At 43.8% G+C, this 26,204-nt stretch overlaps 1 protein-coding gene across 14 annotated transcripts in view; it reads right to left on the bottom strand.

The window, feature by feature from the left end:
• The window catches only part of MTSS1 (MTSS I-BAR domain containing 1), a 124,884-nt gene that overhangs the window by 34,423 nt on the left and 64,257 nt on the right, over positions 1-26,204 (bottom strand). For all 14 annotated transcript variants that reach the window (XM_059866803.1, XM_059866779.1, XM_059866772.1 and 11 more), the window contains one exon: positions 68-152. In XM_059866803.1, the coding sequence (XP_059722786.1) occupies positions 68-152 (85 nt within the window). The remainder of the gene's footprint in view (positions 1-67; positions 153-26,204) is intronic.

The raw sequence follows: 26,204 nt of genomic DNA on the forward strand, positions 1-26,204 counted from the left end.
TTAGATGTTCCCCAGCAGCACACGAAGGAGGAACCTCCAGTGCTGGGCCAGGTATGGAGCCACTCACCTCGAGAACTGCCTGAGTTTGGACTCTATACTTCTGTGCCTCATACACATCCTGGTGAGAGCAGACCCAATCTCTCTGGTACCACCTGAAAAACAAAAACCACAAGGCAGGTGAGACCCCTGATGAGATTCCTGCCTGTGGGGTAGAGGCATAACAACCAGGAGGCGGGTGCCAAGTCTTCCAGAGCAATTGGAAAACAGATTATTAATAAGGGTATAATCAACTAGGCTATTAACAGGGCAGATCTCAGTGGTATCTGCCACACCTGAAGAGATTAATTCCTGTTCACCTAGAGACCAGAACCGAGCAACCAAACACAATTAAAACACAGTTCTTCCAGGCACCTTCGGCGCCATGAGGCTCAACCCTGCAGCACAAGACTTGAAAAGCAAGGGTTTGAGATGTCAAAAGCGAAGAAGCACAGCTGTCAAGGGAGTGGGTGAACAAATTATTTCCACATTTTAGAAACAGACCTAGGGGATTCGATGCAATTTTCCCGTCCCTGGATTCTTTAGACCCGACGCCTCAAAGGGGTTCGGCAGCCGCAGAGCCCGGCCCGGGTCCCGGCATCGCCAGCAGGTGGCGCCCTTGGCCGCCGGGCGGGACCAAACCCTGTCGGCCGAGGGCTCCGCCCGCTCCCGCCGAGCCTTCCCGACTCCCTGAACGGCCCTTCCCCGCTCCCGCCGAGCCTTCCCGGCTCCCTGAACGGCCTTTCCCCGCTCCCGCCGAGCCTTCCCGGCTCCCTGAACGGCCCTTCCCCGCTCCCGCCGAGCCTTCCCGGCTCCCGGCACGGCCCTTCCCCGCTCCCGCCGAGCCTTCCCGGCTCCCGGCACGGCCCTTCCCTCCCCTCTGCCACCGGTAACACCGACTCCGAACAGCCCATTCCATCTCCATAGAACTTTGTTTTGGTTAGTGCCAGTTTTGGTGCTTGCTTGGTTGTCAAATCTACTGTTTCAGGATACAAACATCACCCTTCTTACGAACTGTTTCCCAGCTGTAGTGCTCTCTGGAATAGTGAATGTATCAGCAGCTATTTAGAAGTCTTATTTGATTATTAAAATAACCTTAGACTTGTATCATGGAGCAAAATCTTCCCTAGGCTTTAAAAATAGTATTGCTCAAGTAAGCAAAAAAATCATCCTAAGAAACCTTAACATTTTTGGTAATTTTGATTTTTTTAAACATGAAATCAAGTCACCATCTTCCTGCATTCTTGTAGAATTAAATCCCATGCCCACGAAATGGCTCTGGAACAAAGACACTAAATAACTGGAACAAATTGTGGCTATTTGGTATTGTTCAAAACGATAAACACAAAGTCCTTTGTCACTTGCCTGATTAATCATGTTTTTATAAGGAGCTTTTGAAATATTATTATTTGGTAACATCAAAGAGCTGTAGCCTCGTTGCATACAGGTTGCATACAGGTTGCATACAGAAACACACGGACTCCAGGCTGGATCTGTACCCAGCTCTTCCAGTGATGCTGCACTTGCACAAGCTGAGACAGACTCCAGAAACTCAAAAAAGCAACACAGAAGTTGGGGAGAGGTGTAACAGAGAGAAAGCAAGTGGAGAAAGAGGACAGCATCCACAAAGAGTGGATTCTTCACTGGATCCACTGCCAAATAAAAGTAATTTTATTTCAGAGGCTAATGAACACAACTGCAATGGCAGAGAAGAAGAAATTTCCCTGGCTACCAGCACTGAGTTTAAGCAATAGGTAGGTTTTTAAGGTTGAAAACTCACTGAAATACTGGAATATTAAGGACCATGAATGGTTAAGTGACACTACTTTCCTAAGTCTGTAATATGAAAAAAAAAGAAGGGTTGTATCAGAACAATAAAAAGGAAACTGTGTGTTTGGGGAGACTAGGAAACAAGGGTCAGTTATTATTAAATTCCAAGGTAACAGAATTTTAACTGAAACACAATCAACCAAAGTATAAATATATCCCCTCAACACATACAGATGGATGGGCAAGGTCAGCAGAACAGCCAAACAAAGTTCAGAAAAAAAAAAAAAAAAGAAAAAAAAGGGGAAAAAAAAAACTCAACAAAATGAATTAAGCCTGGAATAAAGAGGTTTTTCCATGGAAAAAAACCAAACACAACTGGTTGGTGATGAGTGGGCTACTGGTTCTTCCCAGCTTTTGAAACTTCATGTTATCCATAAGTGTTTACAAGAACATCAAACGATGAGGTGTTAATTTTATTCTGTGAATGAAGATTACTCTAATGAAGTGAAGGTAAAAGGAAAAAATGGTTCTGAGAAATCTTTGATGTAGCTTCTGGAAACAAGGTGTTGCTGAAGATGGGTTGAGGATTCTGCTTGGGAAAAAGAAAGAGGGGAGCTACTAAAAAATTTGGGAGAGCTGAGCCAGCTCTGCTTGATCACCATGGACCCAGGGAGGGGTGCAGGGGCTGGCAAGGGTCACCAGACTGAACAAAGGACAGTGCCAGCCCATCTTGTCCCACACCTGAATCCCACTGCTTCTCCTCAATGACTGACTCCAACAGCACTGGAGTTAAACAGAGCTTTACTTCCCTGTTCCCAATTGTATTAACTGTCAAGGATACAAATGCTTCCTGAGAAAGTAAAAAAAAAAAACAAAAAAACCCAAAAAACAAAAAAACAAGCCTCTCACCACCCCTTGATTTATTGAGCTGCAGGACCATGGCCATCACCAATGCATTCAGCTGTTCTTCCAGGAACACCCACAGTGCAAAGGGCTCATCTCAGCTTTCAGCAGGCTGTTGTAGGGCTGGTTCCCACCAGCAGAACTGCACTGATGCTCCTGTCTCCAAAGGTCTGTGATCAGCTGGCTACACAAACTGGCAGAGGGAACCACTTTGTACCACTGCAGTGGTATGAAAATATCCAAATGTAACAAGGGATGGTAATTTGGATTTGTTTCTTTTATCCAATATCAGCTGCAGTGAACAAGACTCATCTAAGCTTTATAGAAGTTACAGTTTGATGAGTAGTTTGCTCACAGCCAGAGCAGGGAGCCAAGATGTGCACCCTGCACACAGGGATGGGCATTACAAGCAGCATTAATGTCTGGGCAAGTCCTGGAACTGGCTATGCACCTGAGCAACCAAAATCTAGGAACGAGGTTATTGCAGTGGGTAATGCCACAGTCACACAAGACCTGCTTCACCTTCCAAATTAATTTATGCAAAACCTGCTCCATAAATGACCAATTGCCTACTGACCCAAGGATGGAACCATGAGCCAGGCAGACAGAAGACCGGTGGAGAAAACTTCTTTTTCAGTGCTGTCAACCCCCAGATGTGGTGGCAAAAAGAACATCTGACAGAGAAGTGTCTCAGGAATACACCAAATGCACTGTCCACCTCCACTCATAAGCAGGTCCCTGGAAGAAAGTCAGGACATCTCCTGCTGCTGTGACTTCCCAAAGAGAAATACTGAGGCCACACTAGCACACCTTTCACCAAACCATGAGCATGTTGGGTGGGTGACATGGGCTCCATTTACTGCCCTGCAGCTCTGCAAGTCAAACTGCTGTGCCTTGGACTCTCAGTTTATAAAGTGAGGCCGTGAATCATCTGCTTCTCTGACATAGTATAATAATTCATCCAGTAAGGCAAACAATGCCTGGGAACAGTGTAAAGTAATACTTGGAAACCGGAGATGAGAGCTGTATTCATCAGAATTCCCACTCAGAGAAAGTGGTTTAACAAAATGCTCCTGTCAAATTTGATTAGAAAGTGGGTGATAACATCAGCCTTACTTCTCAAAAGTAAAAGGCAATTCTGCAAGGCAAAACGTGCCTTTACTTTCACCTTCCCTGCCTTTCCCTTTCCAGCCTAAGCCTGTAAAAGACCATAAAGTTTTTTCATGTGAGATAATTAAACAAAAGTCTGTGGACCACAACAATACAATGAGTCCACTATAAAGGGCATAAATTATTTCTTTCGATGCTTGATTGTCATTCAACATCACAGAGAGACCACAGGGAGAGATTGTAGGAAAGAGACTCAATTGTTTTATGGAAGTCATTATGTTTGTATTTAATCATGATCATATATCAAGGAAATGATTATTTGATGAAATGTGCAGCTGTACAACTGTACGGCCTCTATATACTCCAAACAACTCTCTACAATCAACCTCTTATCTTCCTCTTCTCACTTCACTCTTGAGCAACTCCAGCAGCCTCAGAAGATGCTGCCTTTCAGCAAGTGCCTTTAAGGTTCCAACTTACTAACGAGCTCACCTTTATCTTCAAGGCCATAGTCCAAATGTGTCAGCCACTTCCCTCTTTCCCAAAAGGGAGAGAATAATGAAAAATGGCTGTAATATTTTTGTAATTTCTAAGTTATCAGAAGAGGCTTCTATTTCTGAGTAAAGATCAAAGCAGGAGCAGAATGGAGGCTGGATTATTAAATGCAGTTCTGAACATGGAGGCTATGACAAATTACTAACAGTAGGACATTTTAAGCTAATGGCCATTTACCCAACCCTTATCCAAACTCACGCTGCTAGAAGAGCAAGCAGTTTCCATCACTGATTACATGGGGCACAGACCTTGATCTTGCTGAACTTTTTATACAGATACCTCCATGAAACTCAAGGATGACGGGATCAGTTCCAGGGTGTTACAGCAAACAGAGAAAAAAGGACAGCTTTTGCTTAAAACTGACTAGCACAGGTATTACAACTGGGACAGAAACCTGAAAGTGGAGCTATGGCAGCTCTCTGTGTTCAGGATGTCAACAGTCTCCAGGTAAGGCTTGCAAGTTGGAAAAACACATCAAAAACTGCAGATAGACCAATGTTGTTCAGCATCCACAAGGCACGAAAATAAAACAGGACACCCTTACTCCTACAGCTGTGAGCCTTTCTGAGCAGCCCTTGGTAAAGTCTTTGAAAGCTGCTGCTCAAAATGAAAAACAAAAATCCTGATGCTTTTAAAAAAAATTTAATTTAGACATCTCTCAGTGAAGACTGGATCAACAAATGCAGATTCAAGGTCAAGCTCACCTATGAATTTTAGATTAACCAAATTTAATAAAGCAGTTCTGGCAGGCCACTGTCATATACTGCACTTCTGCAGGTGTCATTGCAAAGAGCAGACTGCTTGCAATGTTTGGTCCAGTGCCCTTTTGGGCAAATTACTTGGAAAACATGTTTACAGAGGCCTGCTGAAGTTCTCTGTCACATATGCCAGAGCCCCACACCATCCAGCTCAGAGGAAAATGCAGGGGATGGCTTATTTTCTCGTTTGCAGAAGAAACTACCATTTGTTCATGGATGGAACTAGCAGGATCTCGAATTGCATTGTCATTGATCTTAGATGACAAAGGAGTTGAGAAGAGTGGCAGTGGCAGTTAGTTAAAGCAGCAGAGAAGCCAAAGGAACAGGAAACCTGAGCCACCCCTAGCCCACAGCCTGCCCTGGTGACCACCAGCTTTCAGAAGTCCTTGTAACAGACTATGATCAAACTGTGACCATGTTCCAGTCACTTTGTTAAAGGACATGCAAGAAAGCTCTTGTGACTTCTGAGCTTGCTTATTCATTCAGTGAGCAACATTTTTGCTTACTTTTGCTGTTCTAGCTTAGCACTGAGTAAAATCCTCGCCCCATGGGAGTCAGCACAAGCACTGCCATTACAGAAGCAGGGTCAGAAGTTCACCCATGCGCACAGAGGTCACTACACAGTTCATCCAACACAGAAACATGGTCATGAACCAGCCCTGCTATCATCTCTGGACACTTTGGGTTTAGTCAGCCTTCAGTGCATGCAAAGCCCACCTGTGGCCCTCTGCTTTGAAAGAGGATGTCACACACACATGGATGGAAGTGCTTTGGCAAGGTTTAAGTTATCATAGGATGCATCAGTTCAATTTCTGAGAAACTAAGTCTGTCATTGATTCACTAACCTGTAAGGAGACACAAAATGCAACACTGAACCGTGACATCCTGTCAGGGAGCAGAAGTCCAGGCAGAAGTGTTTCCCAGGAACAAAATGCTCAAGTTTGAGGTGTTTGTGTCAGGAGTGCAAGCTGGCTTGCTCCCTCCTCCTGTCCCTTTCACAAATGGTGTTGACAGCACAGACAGAATTTTGCTTCTGGTGATTTTTGCAAGAATTAATAACCATCCCTCCTAAGAGGTGCCTGTTGTTCATTTTTATGAACCTAGAATTCTGCATCAAATTTTCAATGTCACAAAACCAAAGCGTGATTAAAACCAGATTTATTTAAAAGAGCAAATGCCACAACAGTGTTTTCCATTATTTACATTTTATTCTTTCGAAAACAAATATTTTCAATACTGAAAACATACAGGGTCTGCTAAATATCTGTACTCACAATCAAGCTGTCCACTAATACTGCCCATACTTTTTCCCCATTTCTTTTCAGATTTATAGCAAAATGTATTTCCAGAAACAGTCTATGCACAGCTCAGTAAACCTTACAGTGTTAATCTGTATGCCACACCCATCAATGGCTCAAGGGAAGCAGGTGACACAAGTCACCAAGCTGGTGCTCTCAATGACAACCAGAACAAGCTACTAAAAAGAACTCTGTAAGGAAAACAATTCCTGAAGCTGAAGAACACCAAGCCAAGCCTGTGTGCTAATGTGGAATAGCCCTCACCTGTGCAGAACCCTGGAGCTGAGCTGCCAGCCAAAGGGCAGGGAATGGCAGCTCCAGCAGCCAGGGACACTCGCTGCACTGAGAACCACATTCCAGTGCATGCTCCAGATGGTGCAAAGATGGAGATCTGGTTCAGGCCTATTTACATAGCCAGACCCATGGATCTCCATACCTCCATGAATCTGGCTCTAAATGAACACTTAATGTCAGCCCAATGTGTGAAGAAGGCAGCAACTCAAGATATTTATGTTCTTTTGAAGCACAGCTCTTTATTGTGCCTGGGCCCAGCGATGAGCTGCCATGTAATCTGATTAGATTACAGCAATATTCAGTGAGGGGAAGGGATAATACACTTACAGCAAATGGCTTGGAACACCAACTGCGATTCCACTGCACACATGGCAAAACACATACTGCTTATTTTGAACTGACAACTCCCCTAGAGGCTCTAAAAAGCCTACAAGGTCTTTCTCCCCGTTATGTTTAGTTACTGGCCTCACAAACACCTCTGGCCTCAAAAGCCCCTGAACTCAGGTCCCCCAACCACCTGTGCTGCTGATCCCAATCCAGCAAGGATTTCAGCTACCAACAAATGGCTGCTGCCTCTGAAGCACAAGATCAAGCACCGCCAGGACAAGCAGGTGCAAAAAGCAGAAGAAAAGTTTATTTTTAAATCCAAGTCAGCAGATCTAACTGAAACCCCACAGCAAGCAGATCTGCAAAATAAGGCAGTGCTATTTTTACATGCTGTCACTTCTTCCAGCAGAGCACACTTCCTTAGTGAACTGAGGGAAAGATCATGAGGGTACAAAGGGAGGTAAAAATCATTCAAATCACCTTAAGAAATTATCAGTTCAAGACATTCTGGAGAATGTCTATCATTTTTAAGTTAGTTACACAGAGATAAATCATCATCAACCCATCAAAAGGCTCAATGCACACCTAAGCATTGAGTGCAACACCTCAGGCCCTGGGTGCAAAGGAAAGCTCTGTCCCTGTCCCAGGTATTCAGGGACATGGTTTCCTCTCCTGGGGCAATCTCATGCCTTTGCTCAGGGTTAATAATCTCTAACTGCAACTCATCCATAGGTGGGGTATGGTGGTGCTTCAAAAGGCCATACATTCTCTTTCTGGTACTTTCTCAAGGCAGCTGCTCTGGGTGCTCCAAAGGCCATTTAAAAATAATCTCAAATATGTATTGAAATATCCGTTATTCAACTTCATCCCCACTGATTTATTTATTATGACTCCAAGCTCAATTCAACATGGTTGGGAGAAGAGATTAAAAACACATGGACTTTGCAGACTCCTCCTCTAAACCCCAGGAGACTCTGCAGCAGGCCCATGGAGAACCTGTGCACCTCTTTAACCAAGTGGCAGATAGCAAGACGGTAGCAGGAACCCAGGGCACTGCTGTTTAGTTACCCAGATTGCCTCAAAACTCCTGTTGCCTGGTATAAAGACAGCTGTGATGCTTATCAGGTCAGCTCTCAAACAGTTAACTGGTTTTGTCCTCACGGATAGGCTGCTTTTATTTTAAATTTGGCTGCATCCCACTTCAGCTTCCTCAGCCTTACTAAAATATAATGAATTTTCACAAAGGCAAAGGAGAATGTCACTGCATGGGTTTGACACCAGCTGGCTGCTTGAGCCTGCAGTACAAAGGGATTTGATACACAAGAGTGAACCCAGCTTAAAAAAGAGATATATTCCACCTGTTAGAGAAAGTGAAATGAGGACAGCCATCTCCAAGCAGAGAAACTGGAGGTCCATGTGCTTCTGGCCTGAAACTCAGTAAAAAGATGTTCTTAAAAACACAGCAAACTCTGAACTTTTGAATTTAGAAAAAGCACATTTTCTCCTTGTAAGCAGCAAGTGAAGTTCACAGAAGGCTGCAAGCAGAGGTGAGACATCTTACAAGCACAAGGCTGGGCTCACCAGATCTTTGGCTGCTTTGAATGCACAGATTCACATGCTCTGCAGGCAAACTCCTGTTTATCCCGTGAATCCTTCCAAATAATCTGTCAGGCTGCCTTTAAAGTGTGCCTGCTTAAACCATGAAGAGTGCAGCAGGAGAAAAGCTTTGATTCTCTGAGCCACAAAAAGACACATCTTGCAGAAAAGCTCAAATGAAGCTGCCCTGGTGTACAGCACGACCAGCACAGCGTACAGCAGACACTCAGCAGCACTGACTGGCACACCAACCCTGAGGATGGGCTTATCCCTTGCTGTGAGGGCAGAATAACTGCATTTCCTCTGGCAAACAAGCTCTGTTGAACTGCAGTGAACACACCCCGACCCCTGGAACAGCAGATGCACCTGACCTGGCTGGACTTGCCTGCTGTGACCCACACACCAGGTCTGTAAGACCTGGGCAGGAAGGCCAAGCTTTGAAATATCACTCCATCACCCTTAGTAGTGAGGACAACTGCAAGAAGCTTCAGAAAGCCAGGACCTGAAGCAATGAGAAAGACTAGAAACCAAAAGGCAGAAGAAAAGCAAAGATCAGTTAAGAACAGGGCTTTACAAACCTTCAAATTTAAGCCCTGAAAGAGGAGCAGAAGCTATCTTTCTCCATCCCTTTATCCACTCTCTCACTGCAGTGCAGAACACCTTTAGAACCCCCTCTCACTGAACAGCCCCCAGGGAGAGGAGCAAGAGGGTATTCACACCTCACACAGGACAAACATTTAGAGCACTATTACTATTCTAGCCAAGTCCTGCTCATCTCACAGTCCTTGATGACTAGACCAACTGGGGCTGGGCTGCAATCCACATCCAGAGTGCTGCTAAGGCTTTAGCAGTAGCATGTAAACCTATATTAGCACTCTTCCTAGGGGATGCCCCTCTTTCAGAGGAGGGAAGTCCCTGCCCCCCTCCAAACACTGAAATAACACCTTTGGTTGTTAGTCCTTCCTTTCAGTATGTCACTCAGCAAAAACCAGAGAGACAAGACTGGGAGTGACCTTGGGAGGCTGGCTGGTCTGCTCACTGCCCACTAAAAGCAGGGACAACTTTCAGAAGGTTCCTGGGGGTCTGTCCAGTCCAACTTTTGAGTGTCTCTAGGGGTGGAGATTCCTGGGCTTCTCTTCCAGCTGCTGTTTAGTGCCACTGTGAAAATTATTTTCCTTACCTAAAATCCAGAGTCCACTGTCCCAGCAGCTCAAACATACAGTTTTTTTCCAAGCAGCCCTGGCACAGCTTTGTCAACATAACACAGCAAATATATGTGGAAAGTGTTTATTTGTTTTATGCAAGTAAAAGCTTTGACATCAAAGGAATGTGAACACCCACCAAAAGTACACAAGCCAGCATTGTCACAACCCAGTCTATGAAAAAATGAAGTCTATGGCATTTTGAAAATTACACAAAACCAATAAAGTTTAAATTTTACCTACAAAAAGCAGCCAGACCAATTGCTAACTCGCTTCATTTCTTCCGGTTTCTCAAAAAAAAAAAAAAAAAAAAAAAAAAAAAAAAAAAAAAAAAAAAGAACAGTGCTTTACAATTAAGTTGATTTCAGCAGAGAAACATTCATCTGGTCATTTGACATCTCTGGTAATGCAGGAAATCCATCTAAACCTCACAACTCATCACATGCTCTGGTGCTCCCTTGTTCTTCTAAAAGACCTCATCAGCCTGCACCTACAGAACAGCTGGCTGTGTCCTACAGCTATTCATTTGCCCATTAAAGACAAGAGTAGGTGCCAAATTTGCATGGAGGATTTCCGACCTAGGCTTTAAGCACTGCAATGCACTGGACTAGCATATAAATTATGAGTGTAGCTAAAGTGCTCAGAAAGGGTCACCTCCTATTCAGAATTTATGAACTGTGTTCCCCCAGAGACTACCCTGATTTTAACACCACGTAACCCGTGTTCCAATATTTCACTATGATTTTGCTACATGAAAGGCTTCCCCTTACTTGCATCCTGCTCAGCCATGTGAAGCAGGATCAATTCCACCAGCTCTCCTCCCAAAGAGAGTCAGCCTGAGGACAGGTCACTCAGAAATTACACACACAAACATGCACACAGTCACAGTCTGTCTGAGGAAACCCACATTTGTATTACTGTGCTGGACATGCTGAGAAAAGTCTTGGATCACTCAACTCTTGCCATATGGTCTCAAATGCAGTTTGTAACACGAAGAGCCAACAGAGATGACAACATTTTAGTCTGCGAACCAAAGTGAGAACCTCCAGGTTTTGGAAGCTTTCACTCTTGGGCTTTAGTCCCACATCACCACAAGTAAGCTTGACTCAAATCCACCTGCTGCTACCAGCGTGATCAGCTCAGTCCTAGACTGAAAGGTTGAAATCTCACAAGACGATGGAAAATACAGGCTGCAGTGTAAGAATGCAGCTGCTCTGAAAAGGTGTGCAGGGAAAAGGGAGTTACTGAACTGCCGGCCTTGCCCTCACGGGTAGGCAGCAATGCTTTAAGGCACTGACTCATGAGCAGTGCCTTTCAAGACAATGGTGTGTACCCTACGACAACTCCACAGGCTGTGCAAAGCCCAGGCTGCGACACAACTGTGTTGAAATCCTTGCAACCAAATGCTCTACAGAGCAAAGCTCTGTCACTTTGTATCCAGCAACCTCCATGTGAGCTGCTCAACAACACTCCTGTGTCTGTATTTAGCATTTGCATTGAGAAGTAATTTATGGTTTTATTTAAGGAGAGCTTCTTGAAGAGGGCAAAGGTGCCTCAAATTGTTTTCCCCAGAGTAAAGTGCATCAGCAGACAGTTCCTGAGGAGCAGCTAACACCCAGTGTTTAATAACACAATGCTGTTCTGGTTTCTTGACAATCTCCTGGGCATTGCAGGGTCAACCCAGGCCAAAACTTCTGCAAATTTAAAGCTGCAGTTAAAAAGAAAAACACATATACTTTTCACATTATTTATAGACTAGATACAACTTGTTCCAGAAAGATATCAATCTTCTGTTTCTTCTGCTTGTACAAATACCCACTAACCAACTTAACCATGCTGGACAGCCAAACACTTGCACTGGTAACTAGTTTTGTTACAACAACATGCCAAAGTGAAAAAGGAACCTTAATAGTGTGACAGAAGCAAGATTTAAAATATTTTTTTTTTAATGTGGTCATTTTTCATGTGGTCAACTTCTGCAGTTACGCTCTGGTAAGCGTGTCATATCATCAGTCTTAATGGACTTCCAATGCAACAGCAGTTTCTGATTTATTCCTCCCCACCCCACATCCTTTTCAGAGTCCATTTCTATTTCAAGCATCAGTACCCAATGCTTGCAACATCTGCAGGTTGCCAAGCCAGTTTAGCTATGGAAAAATGGATACAAACTACTTGCCAACTGAAGAAAATACACTCTGCACTGCAAACTGGCTAGCTTGTGTTTTTTTCATCTATCTATAAATAGGGCAATGCCAACTGCTAATTAAAACAGACAGGTTCAAATGGTGCAATGCTGTAATCACAGCATGACATGTGTAAGTCTCTAAACATATATTAAAAAATGAGGCTAAAAAGCCCTCCAACCCAAATGCTGTAAATGGATAAGCACTCACAGCTTTTTACATTGCATTAAGGAGAACAGAGAGCTGCTGACAGAGGCTTCTCTGCACAGAAGGCACAAGATATGCACTGGGAAGCGCAAAAAACACAGACCATGAGATGTGTTGTTCCATGGTACTAAAGCCACGCTCTCCTCAGGCTCCTGAGGAGCCCTTGGGCTGCTGGAGTGTCTGGAGTGACGTAAGCTGACAGTAACTGCAATGCAGCACTTGCACGGGCCATGAGCATCTCTGGATTCCTCTTCTGCAGCAGCACTGCCACTCATGCTGAGTGAACTCAAGGGCATGCCTTCCACAGAAATCACTGCCACATTTAATCTGTCCAGCTGCAATCCATTTCAGATACAACTGCTTGCAATAGGCATTAGCCTACATTTTTTGAACAGTTTGTTTAAAATAGGTTAAATAAATTATTCAATTAAAAAGGTAGCCCCCAAAGAACTGGTTTTTGAAATGGGAGTAAGGACAGCATAATTGGGTCTTGATGTAAGGAGCATTTCTCTGCTTAAGAAAAAAATCCGTCCAAAGTAAGTAGTTAGTCTCATTAATCTGACATTCCCAACAGGATCAAAAGGCTATGAAAGGAATGGCATGCAGGTCAGATGATAATAAAAGAAGAAAAAGATGCCTCAGTTGTCAACCCAGGATAAACCACCAGTACTCACAGGGTGTGCATTATTTTCCTGTGTGGAAGATACGGCAAAACCCTATGGAAGCAGAGGTGGGAAGCACTAAAAAATCCTGTAGCAGACTCCTGAATTGTAAACATTAGTAAGAACAGAATCACACTGAAGGAGCTCCAGTTAATCTATTAACAAAGCTTTATACCAGGACTGCTAAAATGCAGGTGAACTAATGGGAGATTTAGGCATGAAGCAACTAAAAAATACATTGAGCTACAAAGAAAGACATGGAAGTTATCTGCTATGAAAACAAAAGTAAACCTAATACTATTTTAAAGCATTTAATAATGTGACTTAAGAGAAAACAGAAAGTACAATCTGCTCATTTAAAAATACATCTTTCATCAATTTATTCTACCATCTGTTAGAGAGGTCAAAGGTCAATCCAAATCTACACAAGCCACCAGCCCTCACAAGTGAGGTGCCCTTTTCTCTACAGCCAGCAGCACACATTTGATGGGCTCAGGATTCAAGCCAGCTCTTTGGCCAAAGTGACATGGTGCACTTTGAGCAAGGCTGGCCAGGGACAGCCTCAGGCACACTGCAAACCCAGACACCAACAGGGATCTCTGGATGTACAGTACGATGCTGTTATCCACCCTATTCCTTTAGAAGTTTTGGGCCCTTCTGTCTCTGTTTTACATCAATGCCTCCCAACCGCAGTTCTGCAACCCTGGAAAAGGTGACTAGGGCATCCAAGGATCCCTCCTAAAAATATGAACCACTACAGATGAGGACACCCACTAGAAAGATGGGCACAGAGACAGAAACCAACACAGAGCATCCCCCAACACCTCACCACATGTCAGACCAAGGTCTATCTTCCCTCACTTCACAAGAATGCTTCACGTGGTTGCTGGCCACCAAGGTATTGCAGAATCTTAGGTTGGGAAAGACCTTCAAGATCATCAAGTTCAACCTTTGACAGAACATCAACTTGTCAACTAAACCACAGCACTAAATGCCACATCCAGTCGTTTCTTAAACACTTCCTGGGATGGAAACTCCTCCACCTTCCTGGGCAGCGGGTACCAACACTTAACCAACCCTTCAGTGAAGAAAACCTTCCTGATATCCAACCTCAACCTGCCCTGGTACAGTTTGAGGTCTTTTCCTCTGGAGAAGAAACCAAACCCACCTGGCTACAGCCACCTTTCAGTGAGTTGTACAGAGCTATGAAGTCTCCCTCAGCCTCCTTTTCTCCAGACTAAACACCCCCAGCTGCTCCTCTTCAGACTTGTGCTCCAGCCCATTCACCAGCTCTGCTGCCCTTCTCTGGACATGTTCCAGCACCTCAAAGTTCTCCTTTTAGTGAGGGGACCAAAATTGGATAGAGGACTCAAGGTGTGGCCTTACAAGTGCTGAGTACAAGGAGACAATCACTGCCCTGGTCCATAAACCCCAGGTTTGTTTCTGCTGGGCAGCTTTCCAGCCCTGCAGGATTGCAGGGGGGTGCTGTGACCAAAATACAAGACCCAGAACCTCACCGTGTTGAACCTCATACCTGGCTTTGTCTCATTGATCCAGCTTGTCCAGATTGTTCTACAAGAACAAGAACTTGGCAGCTGATAGCAAACATGTTGTTCTGACACCATGCTCTCTCTGGCCCAGTCCAAAGTAAGGCAATGGTCAAATGGTCAAGCTTAAAACATGCCAGTGGTCTATCAGTTTAGTACAGCCAACACTTCCAAAAGGAAAAACTTCCAGGCTTAAGTCACACACAGTCTTTAATGCAGCCTCTCAAACAGAGTAATTTATAGCAGGATATGCTTCCTGCCATAAAATATACATATGCAGAAAATATTATAAACTTCCTTCAAAATCTATATTTAAATTGGAGTGCTAACACTCTGCTGATGTCTCTGGTGATATCCATTGCACTCACAGCTTTTGAAGTGACCTAGAGGTTTAGATGTTTTAGCATGGCTTCCTGTTATTTTATCTGAAAGATTTCCTCCACCACTATCTGAATCCTTCTCCAGGAGAGCCACCAAGGCAGACACCACCTGTCCTGGTGACTCACAGCAGTGAACTGGATGTAAGGAGCATAAATCACTTGGAAGAGCTAGACCAGCATTTTGATAGAAAAGTGTATCACCTTCATCACCCTGGAAGGCTCTTTTCCAGCAGACTATGGGAAGATACACCAGGCAAAGAGCCACGTCCTCTCTCTACAGAACCTTCCTGACAATGGCTGCTGCAACTGGAGACGACTGCAGGGACAGTAATGATTGTTCCATCAACATGACACAGTTCCTCTGCTCACCCACACAGACAAGTTAATGGCAGAAAGAAACGGTCTGTTCTTTTCCCAGTCCACTAGAGAGGTCTACAGCCCCTTTAGGCAGGACCAAGAAAACTCTGTCTCCTTTAAGATGCTCTTGCCCAATGAACAAAGCACTATTAATTGAAAATACTCAACTTCCCTGGCTGTGGGAATAGGGACGTGAGCACCAGTTTCACTCCTGGAACTCCTTGTGACCAAAATGAACCCCCAAATATCTATGACTTCAAACTGGACTCTGCACAGAACACCAATGTCATACTGGTGATGTTTTGGGGAAATTTGTGCAGAGCCAATGCAATGTTTTTCAGCATGGTCTCTCTCATAAATGAACGCCTAGAGGTCTGCAGTGTGAGCGTGAAAGATAAACCTGCTGAGTCTCACCTTCAGAACACAGACCTCCAGAGCATCTGCTTGATTTCCCCTAGTAACTTCAGGCATAATGGGGTTGGAGGAGGAAAGGAGGAAAGCAACACTAATACAGCTAGGATTATGACCTTTAAATGTTTAACTAGGAATCTATTCTTTGCAGTCAAGACAAAGCAGCAGGTGATTAGCTTCACTATGAGTCACTCCACTCCTGTAGCACCATAATTCAATGAGACATTTTAACAGCCTTCAATTTCGTTTGGGATCTGCTTACTAGAGCTGTCGTCCCCTAGCTACAATTTTGTTTTGCCTCATGAGCTACACAGGGTCAGTCCAGGTCAGTGCATCCTGGATGCATCTCCTGGATTGAAGGAGATGCCTTTCAGAAAATCCCAGATGCTCCAAGAAATGGGCCTGTTTCCGGAGCAGGCACTGGGATCTGGGAGAAGGTCTGGAGCTTGTGCCTGGATACAAGCTGCAAACTTCCAGCAAGCTACAACACAGAGCCCGACCTCTCTTTCTCATTGATCTCAGGATGCAGGTACTTCACTTGCTCAGGCTACCCACTATCCTTCAGCCACCTCTGACACACCATTCTTCACTTTCTGCTGCAGCTGCTGCAAAACACTCTTAAGGAACTCTCTTGCATCTCCAGAAATGGCTTCAATGTGACAGTGTATGAACACCTACCCACCCTCACCTTCTGCCTGATCATTCCTCAGCTGCTGTTATGGTACGAGGAAACTGCTGGAGAAACTGAATAAAAGTTTCCCATGTAATATGTAACACATAACTTCATTGTATTTCAACCACACCTGGATTTCGGAAGTTATACAGGAAAGGATCTGCAAGCTCTAACTGCCTTCTTGACAGACAAAGCTTTTTCCACTTCTCCAGAGCAGTTTCTTTTTCCCCAACAGCTTGACAAGCAATTCTGAAAACGAAAAACATACATCCCTCCTCCCTGTAGCTGAATCAGCAACAGCAAATTCCTGAAGCATGCCTGTACCCTGCTGGCCTCTGGACCCCTAGAATTGCTTCACTTTCCCTCAGCACTTGAGTTCACCAAGCCCAGGCACAGCACAGTTTACTCAAGTTGCACTCATGCTTGCAGGACCAGCCCCAGTTTCTGCTCACAGTCCAGAGGGTTACCAACACACAAATATAAATTAGTGGGCAGAGCACATGTTTCTTTCATCACCCCATTGTCGAACATGCTTACTGAGAACTGAACTACACACAGTGTCTCCTGCTCCAAACCTGCACCATTAGGCACACAGGTCAAGTTTTTATTTAAAAATTACCTTTGGTCACCTGTTACCATTTCATAAGGCTTAGGAATCTCTTACTGGCTGCAAGCTAATAGGTAAGTGCTTAACCTTACAAAACATTTGCTCGTGGGTTTTGATCCAGAAATCCTGGGTTCAAACTCCACTGCTGTGGTCTGTTCATTTGGGTTGTACAGTTGCAACAACAAGGAAAAAATAAATTACAAGCTTTCCCAGAGAGCAATGAAACATTTTGTTCCACAGCAGGTAATTAAATAGTCTTCCATTTCTTAAACCAAGCATTCTGCCTTATGGAAAGGCTTATTTTTATCTCATACCTACCCTGGTTGTATTTTAAGGCCACACTGAATATATTTTTTAATCCAGATTAGACTCACCAAGACTCTTGTCAGGGTATCACTCAGGGGTTTGCAAGTAAAGTATCTGTACTGTAAGCTCCAGCATGTATGAACATAGCTTCATTAACATAAACACTTCCATGCCAGTAAAACTGCATTTTCATTAGGCATTGCACTGCTATTCACAGAGGTGTCAAAGCAGGGTTACTGCTTAATGGGCATAATATTGCTGCGACACAGGGAAGCCCTAATGAGAGTTTTGCAACACACTATTGCAAAAGGGCTCCAGAACCAGTTATGACAGGAAGATCTATGTCTGAGACATCTATACCTATTTGAATAGGAGATATTTTGTTTTACAGGGGTCCCTGTAACAGAAAGTGAGTCAAGAGAAAAAAAATTCATCTTACACAGCAAGAAGATAAGCTGGCCAAAAAAAAGCAGGTGAAGAGTGAAGTCATGTATCAACCTCATGACTAAAAAGCAAGCAAGATGCAATCTGTTTGGCTTATACTTAAATTCAAATCCTCATATTTCTTTCTAAGAAGGCCTTGAACTGTGTCTCTTGAGTGCCATTATATTCTTGTACCTTGGTTTGCTCAGTAACTGCAAAGTTGCAGTACATAGGCACCACAACCTTTGCTTTCAACTAAAATCACCTTCAGTGCTTCAACCCCTCAACACTACTACAAGAAAAACCTGGTGAGTTACCACAAGCAACCAAAATACCAAAATACTTGTTACAGAGCTGTGAGGCTCTTCTACCTATGAGATTTCCCCTCCCCACCAGATGATGGCCAATTCTGAGATGGCACAAATGCCTTCAAAACTTGAACTAGTAACTTAGGGAGCTTTCTGCTGAAATGAGGCATGCCACAGTCATCACAAGTAGAGGTTTAAGGGAGAAAAAGTCTGAATAAAGCAAATGTTTGACAGCTAGGCTAGAAGAGGCCCTAAACCTTTCCATTTCAAAAGCAGTGCAATCTCTAGACCACATCCCATGTCCTAGGAGTGTGGAAGCAGATATATCCTTGGCCTGGCAGTCTGAACACACTGTAACCTCCTGACTCTAGTGGGTAAAACATAAAAATCATCATCAGCCTGAGAACAGGCAGAGGTTGTGCTCATGTACGCTCAGCACAGGGGAGATGGTCCTTCCCTCCAAGGAGCACAAGTGATTGACATTTGGTCAATTAGTTCTCTATTAACATGCAGCCAGGGACCTGGTAACAAGAACATTTTTTTTTCTTCCTGATTTGATAGAAAAGACATTGAAACATGTATTAATCTGCAACACAGACTGATAGAACCAGCTGCCCAACAGACAGGCTTAATTCTCCTTGAGGGCTTGAGAGAAGCTTTACTGCCTGCTGGATAAGTCATGTTTACAGCAGATCCTCTGAGCTGCTCAGCCTCCTGGATGAATTTAGAAATCAGTCCAGAGAGTAGATTTGCAGAGCAGTAATCAGCACAGGAGACAGTGGAGAAGTGATTGAGAAGGAACATTTAGTCTGTGTCAACATGGGGAGACTTATCCAAACTTCTGGGCAGCTTATGGAAGAAAGGTAGAGAAGGATGAAACAAAGCAGATCTGCACTCCAAAACTACTTTCCACAGACCACCTTGAGGAGCCTTAATCAGCTTTGCAACATTTCCTCCTTCCCATTTCAGGGCTTTTTAATTTTATTTTTTTTTAATGTTAAAAAGAAATAGAATAGGGCAGGCCATGGGCATCCCTGACAGGCAGCACCGTGTTGCCACAGTGACTGTGACAGTACACGGTCAGTTGGCAGGCAGAGGATTTCCTCACCACTGTATTTCTGCTAATGAGTCAGCAAGTGCCTTAACTTAAATACACCACCAGCTTGATCAGGCTTGTTACTGTGCAACTGCACACCAGAGCAGAGCAGATGGAAGAGCTCCTGTTGTGCCAGCTGGATTTAACCCCACTACCCTCTAAACCACTTCCACAAAAAGCCAGCATAGGGAACACCAGAAACTATTTTCACAGAACTCAGCATCACTGTTTCCATCTCAGATGGACTGCATCAGCATCAAAACAAAACAGAGAGATCATTAGAAGAAGTTAAAAAGATACAACCCCTCAGGTCAGAGGAGGGCCAGGAATCACCAGGGAGTGCAGCTCCTTCTGGGTTCTTCTGAAATAAAACTCAGCAACGGCAGCAAAATTCATTTGGTGCCTCTCATGTGAAAAGAGAGTAGAGAACACGTGAAACAAGTTTCTGTAGGAAGGGTTGGTTTATTTGTACTTCTCTCCATTCTCAGGAGCTACACATCTTTTTTCCAAATCAGTAACAACCTGTTACTGACATTTCAGTGACAGACAAAAAGCAGCACCAACAGTGTCCATTCCAACACGTGCTCCTCCGGTTACCCCTAATATGTTCCCATTGCTGGATTTAAATTTGTGAACACAGGTCCCAGAGTACAAACAACCACTGCAAACTCAAAAGCACAGAAACTAAGAAAAGCATTAATTTACCCTTTGTAAATGGTTTAAGTACTCATATTCCTTACATTTCAATATGTAAAACAACACAAGTAGATTCATACTAGACTTAAATATGGGCTTATGAACAGATCAAGTAGGAGGTGGGCAGGTCTTCTTGCCAGGGGTATTTACTGACTTTCTGAAAATGGCAAATGGGCATTAACTCAGGAAGTAAAAAGTGGTTCAAGAAGAGAAATAACATCACAAGTAAAAGGAGATCAGATGCAGCCCTTTCCAACTTCCAAACTGACTTTGCCCTCTCTCTCATTTTCCAAGGCATTTCCCATCTCTGTCTGTGCCTAGCTGAGAAAATTGAGTCTGACACAGCAGACAGTCTGCTCCCATTTGATGAAGGAACAGCAATTCCTGAAAAAAAAGCAGGGCTAAGAATAAATCCCAGTGGTCAGAATAACTACATGAACTAAGTACAAGGCACACATAAGATTTATTAGGTCTCACACTGTAACAGCACCATGAATCCTAATGCTGCCCTATTTGCTATCTGTGTCTGCCTTTAAATCAATGATAGATGTCCACTTGGCACAGTAGCACATCATGAGGAGTTTCACCTTCAGTGGTTTACTTCTAGCCCTTCCCAATGCACTTGTGTTAAGCCAAAAACTGGTGGAAAAAAATGGAGAATTCCTGCAGCATCTACAAGCTGGTGAACATGTAAGGCTGCCAACCTACTCACCAGACTGGAACAGCTGTATTATGACCAGTAAGCTCAGAATGCACACTAGGCCTGTGAGTTACTCAATGACCATGGGAAGGAACACTAACAACAGGTAATTTTACCTCCAAGGACAGACTCCTTATTTGGAACCTGTGATTTGAACCCTGAAAAATCAAGGTATTACAGAAATTGTGCTGGTGTTGCTGTGACAGACAGCCTGCAAATGCTGCTGGACAAGGCACCTTGGAGGGGAACATGGGCTGTTCCAGGCAGTCCTGTTTGCAGGTGTGCCAAAAGGGCCACCAAAAATGACTACACAGCTGCCATCACAACCAGACTCCTCTGCATGGCAGGATCACCACCTCTCAAGGCTCCAGAAGACTTTCATCTCTTACTGAGCACCTTCGAGCCTCTGGTGCTCTGTATATTCAGGACAGGGGACAGTGACCCTCTAAGGAGGTCCCATAACCACTACCCCACATCCTGCTGTACAACCTGGCCTTCAAGGCTAAACATAGGTAGTAGCCCAAGCTTGTTTGCTGTGGTCCACAAGCCTCTGTATTGCTCATCTGAATCAATACCACCACATCATGTGATTTAAAATGATATCAACACCTTCAGTTCACAAGCAGACACTTCCATCTAACACCAACTTTGGTGTTGGCTTCTCTGCCTGCTGAGAGCATGTCTCCAGTGCAAAAAGGATAGTAAACAAATTTATGTGCACAAGCCTTTGGAGAGCTTTGAAGGTGAAGCAATATCCAGTCACAACCAGTGTGCTCCAAGTTAAAGTACAGCTAAATAGTCCTGCAGCCACTCATCATCTCTTAAATCACTATTTTCCTGATACATTATAAATGTGAATAAAACAAAAGAAAATATATGAAATCATAATAATCCTGCCCTTTTAAACACACCTGGTATTTGCTGGTCCTGCATCCCAACTGCAGGAACTTGCTTGGGATCACTGGGGAAACAAATAGATGGAAATGTTAGCTCCAAGGTTTACATATTTTTTCCATGATGAAAAGGGTCCCTCCAGGGCTAGTTCAGACACAAACTACAGGAGAAGATGAGGAACATCCTGGCTAATGCCCAGGGGTCTGTTCCCATTCACTGCATGTTCCTTAGTCCAGCTGCCCACAGTAGCTCTGACTCCACAACGGGTTCTTCTATCTGCACAAGTTTCACTCAACCTTCGCTGGCCGAGGACAAACAAAACCTAATGGAACCCCACAGTGTTCCCAACAAGCTGCAGCTCAGCTCTTCGTTTCTCCTGTTCTGCAAGAGACTCAAGGTGACCAGCTTACATGAGCTGTCTGGGAAAACAGTGATCTCTTCTGGCAGGCAGTGCAGGTCTTGGAGAGACCATGTTTGCTAGAAATTTCTCGATGCTCAGCAGGGAGAGAGGCCTCACAGCAAGAGGCTGGAAGGCAGCAATGGGATTTTGCAGCAGCTCTGAGCCCTCAGCACCAACAGTGGCTCTGCTGTGTATTTAGGATTATTGATTATCCTCTCCTAATCCCATGACTGAATGCCCAGGGTGAAAGAAAAAAAAAAAATTGTATTATATACAGATAGATAGCTATTTAAAATCATTAACAGAGATTTATATCTCTGAGCTAGTCTTCTGTTCTCTGGGGAAACCAGACAGCTACATAGTAAGAGACTGAAAGCTACAATAAAATGAAAAAATGAGTTTCAATAAATCATTAAGGTAAAGTTTACAATGTATATTTGCCATGTCATGTCCTCACAATCTACAAAAGCCGATGCATAACTTTTTGTTTTTCTTCTATTAACTGTTAAACTGTCATGTAACTATTACAAAAGATTGAAGCTTTTTTTTTCTTTTTTTTTTTTTTTTTAAGCATTGAGCATCAGGGACTGCAGTTTCTTGTCATGGAAGGAATGGATACTTGAATGCCAATTTGTATTTTGAAAAAGGAACAGGAGATAAAACATGTGCAAATAAAGGTTTGAGGGTGAGGCTGTTCACCTTCTGTTGATGATCCAGCAGCTAGATGTGCCCAAAACTTCATTAACAGGGCACCTCTGCGAGATTATTTTTACCAATTCTGCTCCATCTTCCCTCATTTAGTCTTCTGGTACACTCCATCCCTACATTTCCAAGTATATGATACATACAACAAGGTAAAGGCAGCAGCAAAGCCAGTTTAAAGCTCCTCAGCAATGAAGGAAAGTCCTGTGAGCACTCCTGCCACGGGAGAGGAGGACAGGCAGAAATCCTGGAAGAAGGCAGACTCATTTCAAGAGCAGAAAGAGTTTTTCAGGGTCAGTAGTTGCTTTCCTACCCCCCCCCCCCCCCCCCCCCCACCTTGCACACAGCACTGGTCCACTCCAGACAGCTTTGCTCTCCTTCCCCAGCCCCAGAATAGCTGGGAAGATGGAAAGCCCAGGGCTGGGCACTGCTACACAGGCAGAAGTGTAGAGGAGGAGGAGGATGGCCCTGCAGACATCCCTCTGAAACACCAGCTGATGGCAGATGCAGACAGCTGTGCCCCAAACAGGCTGGGGCAGGTGCACACAGAGGGGCAGCTGCAGCCCAAGGGGACATGTGGCCATGTCCCCAAGATTCAGCAGTGATCAAAACAAGGGACAGCCAGTGTTGCATCAAGAGCAATGTGTCTGCATGATCTCTCTGTTAAAAGCTCAGCTCTTCCCACTCTGGGTCACTCCATGAATGCTGCTGACATTTTCCAGCCCGCACTCCAACAATCCACAGGCACAGACCCTTCACCTCTCCCTCTGAAGTTCTACTACAGCCACCAGCACAGAGGAAGGAGAAATTAGCCTCAGGTATTTTAGGGATCCAAATAATTATTTTAAACCTTGTTTCCATTTTTTAGAAGAGGAACAGAGCAGTAGAACTCTCTGCTCCCTCAGGCTTGACATCCAAAACTTTTTAGCATTTGTCTGTTTCACAGAACAGGACTTACTCTATTCAATTTAGATCCAGTCTGTTAATCTAGAAACAAAACCATTAAAAAATACTAAAATTATGACTAAGGGGGATTTTAAGAAGCCTACACTTTACACTGTTTTTCTGAGATATTAAGAATAGACTAACACTTATTTTACTCTATCTCCTGCTGGCACAAATGCAAAATTCAAAGCTGCTGTGCTGCTTTTGTTGCTGCGGCTGATGTGCAGTGTAACAATGTGTTCAGTCCTGGGAAGGCTGCTCTTCAAAAGCTGAGCGGAAGCACGATTTCCAAAATCTTGGTCATACGAATCTGTGAGCAAATCTCTCAACTGCTCTATGCAAACCCTCAAATTACTGCTATGCTCAAGCACTTGAAGACCACCAAATTAACAAGCTCAAGCCCACATGACTAAGGTTCACAGAAGTTCAGCCCCAGCTTATGTAAGAGACAGAACTTGTGTGTTTGCCTTTAAAAAAACCCACCAAGATAAATCCTAGGGTCAGCAAACATGCTGTGCAATATTTAACAAGAAAAAGCTGTGACCTTAACAGGATTTGCAGCCTAAAACTGCTCCTGAAGGCAACAAACATGACATGATCATTCTGACAGCTGTGACAAATTAGGTTTCATTTGCCTGAGAGCCAGCCATGTTCATTTAACTGCAATTACAGGCACATCATGATCCCCATGCTGGGGAAAGCACCCAGCCATGGAGCCAGACAGCGGAACAAAGCGTCTTCTACAGATCAACCTCTTCAAATGCTGCTTCTCTAACAACACCAAGTCTTCAAAAACAAACACTTGTCAACATGCACCAGTTGCTTCCCCAGGTGTTTATCATGGTCCCTCAACCCTTTTTCAACCAGTGGAACAACAAAACCTGGTTCAGATGCTTTAAGTTCTGCATCCCTTCCCTGCATGCCTGGTTGTAAAACGCATGCTTGCAGGGGAACATGCTATTTATAGCTATTTACTGTTGGGTCCAATCCAGGAGATTTGAAAATTGTTTCATCCAGCCTGAAATACTATTTTGAAAGACTAAACACATAAATTAATTAGTCTGGCTTTTTTTTGTAACTTGTCTTTATGCCTGAGAACAAATCTGGACCTTGTGATCTTTAGAGCAAAATTCTGCATTCTTACCCTTAATTTCATAAAAACTCTTTCCTTATCTGCTTATACTTCAGCCCCACCAAAGAAAAAAGCTTTGATCAATTATACATTCACCATTTCAATGTATTTAGTTGGTGAGTTAATTTAAAGGAAAAAAAACAACCTCCTCTGGGATCTGTCCATCAGCTTCCCATTCCTAGACAACAGATCCACAGTGAGTCTAATCCATTTAGACTCAAAAACCACCACTCATTTTTTCTTAAAGACATCATTTCTTTATTCCCAAGCAGGACTCTCCGAGCCTACGCAATGGGTAGGCAGGAATGCAGGAGCCCTGGTCCGTCTGTCTGTTTGCTGTTGAGGCACCAGCTGCCAACACTAACAGGTGTTTTCTGGTTTTCTTCTCAAGAGAAAGTCCTGGGCGCTATCTGCAGTGGAATGCAAAGCTCCAGCGTGGCACGTCGGGCCCGGCACGGAGCCGCATTCCTCCCGGAGCGCGCAGGCAACACGACCTCCAGCGCAGCGCCCTATCTCGGATGCTTTCCTGGGGAGGGAGCTGGGTTTGGGTACATGCACTCCAAACATTCAGCCAAATCACCACCTCATGACCACTTTTTTTTGCAAGGAAAAGCTTGCTTATCAACAGCTGTGAAGCACTGTACATTTGTGCAGTACAGCATTAATTAACAGGACAGGGTCAGCTGTTAGTTCACCGAGGCTGAAGGTTCTGCCCTGGCAGTACCTAGCTTCTATTCAATGTTTCTCTGCAGGGAAAATATTCAGAATTTATTTTCAGTTACAATGTTTTTATTTTCAAAGTCTTCAGTGAGCCAACTGAGCTAAAATTTCTGAAAGTAACATACACAGGAGAAAAATGAAAGCAGGAGAATTAAAAAAAACAAGCAGTGCAGATGAGGAAAAATGTGGAAATAGATTTGTGAGAAAAAAACTGCAAAATAACCCATGACCAAAGCAAACAGCCATGTAACATGCCACCAGCATCTTCTGAGAAATACTTAGCAGTGAGGCATCACACAATGTAACACAAATTTGAAATTAAATCAAGTTTTCTTCTGATCTTCAAAGCCTTATAAATGCATTAACCTTTACTCACTCTGCCTGGTCCTACATATCTACAGTGAATTAAGCTTAAATAACTGTAAGATTCCATCACAGACTCCCTGTAGGAGTGATTTTTCTCATCCCATTGTACACTGGGAATTTTTAGACAGCAGTTTTCTCATGGTAGAAACAGATGACAGCACCTAACATACTCCAAATGGGAATGTGATACAAGCAATAAAGCAGCCACCCAAAACCTACTCATGCTGTTCATGTTTACGATGTAAGAAGTTATGTTTATACTGATAAACACAGCTTTTGAAAAGGTTATTTCCCTCCTCCTCTGCAAACAGAAAAGGTTAACTTCATCATCTGCTGCACACACGTCAAACTACCATGCAAAGGAAGAAGCTGCAGAGCGCAGCCCTGGATTCCTCTGCACCAAAGGACCTCTCGGAGGATCCCAGCAAAATGCCCCAAAAACCATCCTAGTGCTAGACTAACCTGCCTCAAATTCCTCTGACACAGCCTGCTTCTTTAAAAGACTCAATTTTAACAGCAACCCTCCAAGTTACAGTTTATTGACAAGTCCTCAGAGCAGTAAATTCAGAGGTAAAACCCAGCTTATCTTTTTGTTTAGTGTAGTCATTAACAGTGTAGTGACAGGAGAGTTCCTTCTCTG

This window comes from Haemorhous mexicanus, chromosome 1, assembly GCF_027477595.1.
Source record: "Haemorhous mexicanus isolate bHaeMex1 chromosome 1, bHaeMex1.pri, whole genome shotgun sequence".
Taxonomy (NCBI): Eukaryota; Metazoa; Chordata; class Aves; order Passeriformes; family Fringillidae; genus Haemorhous; species Haemorhous mexicanus.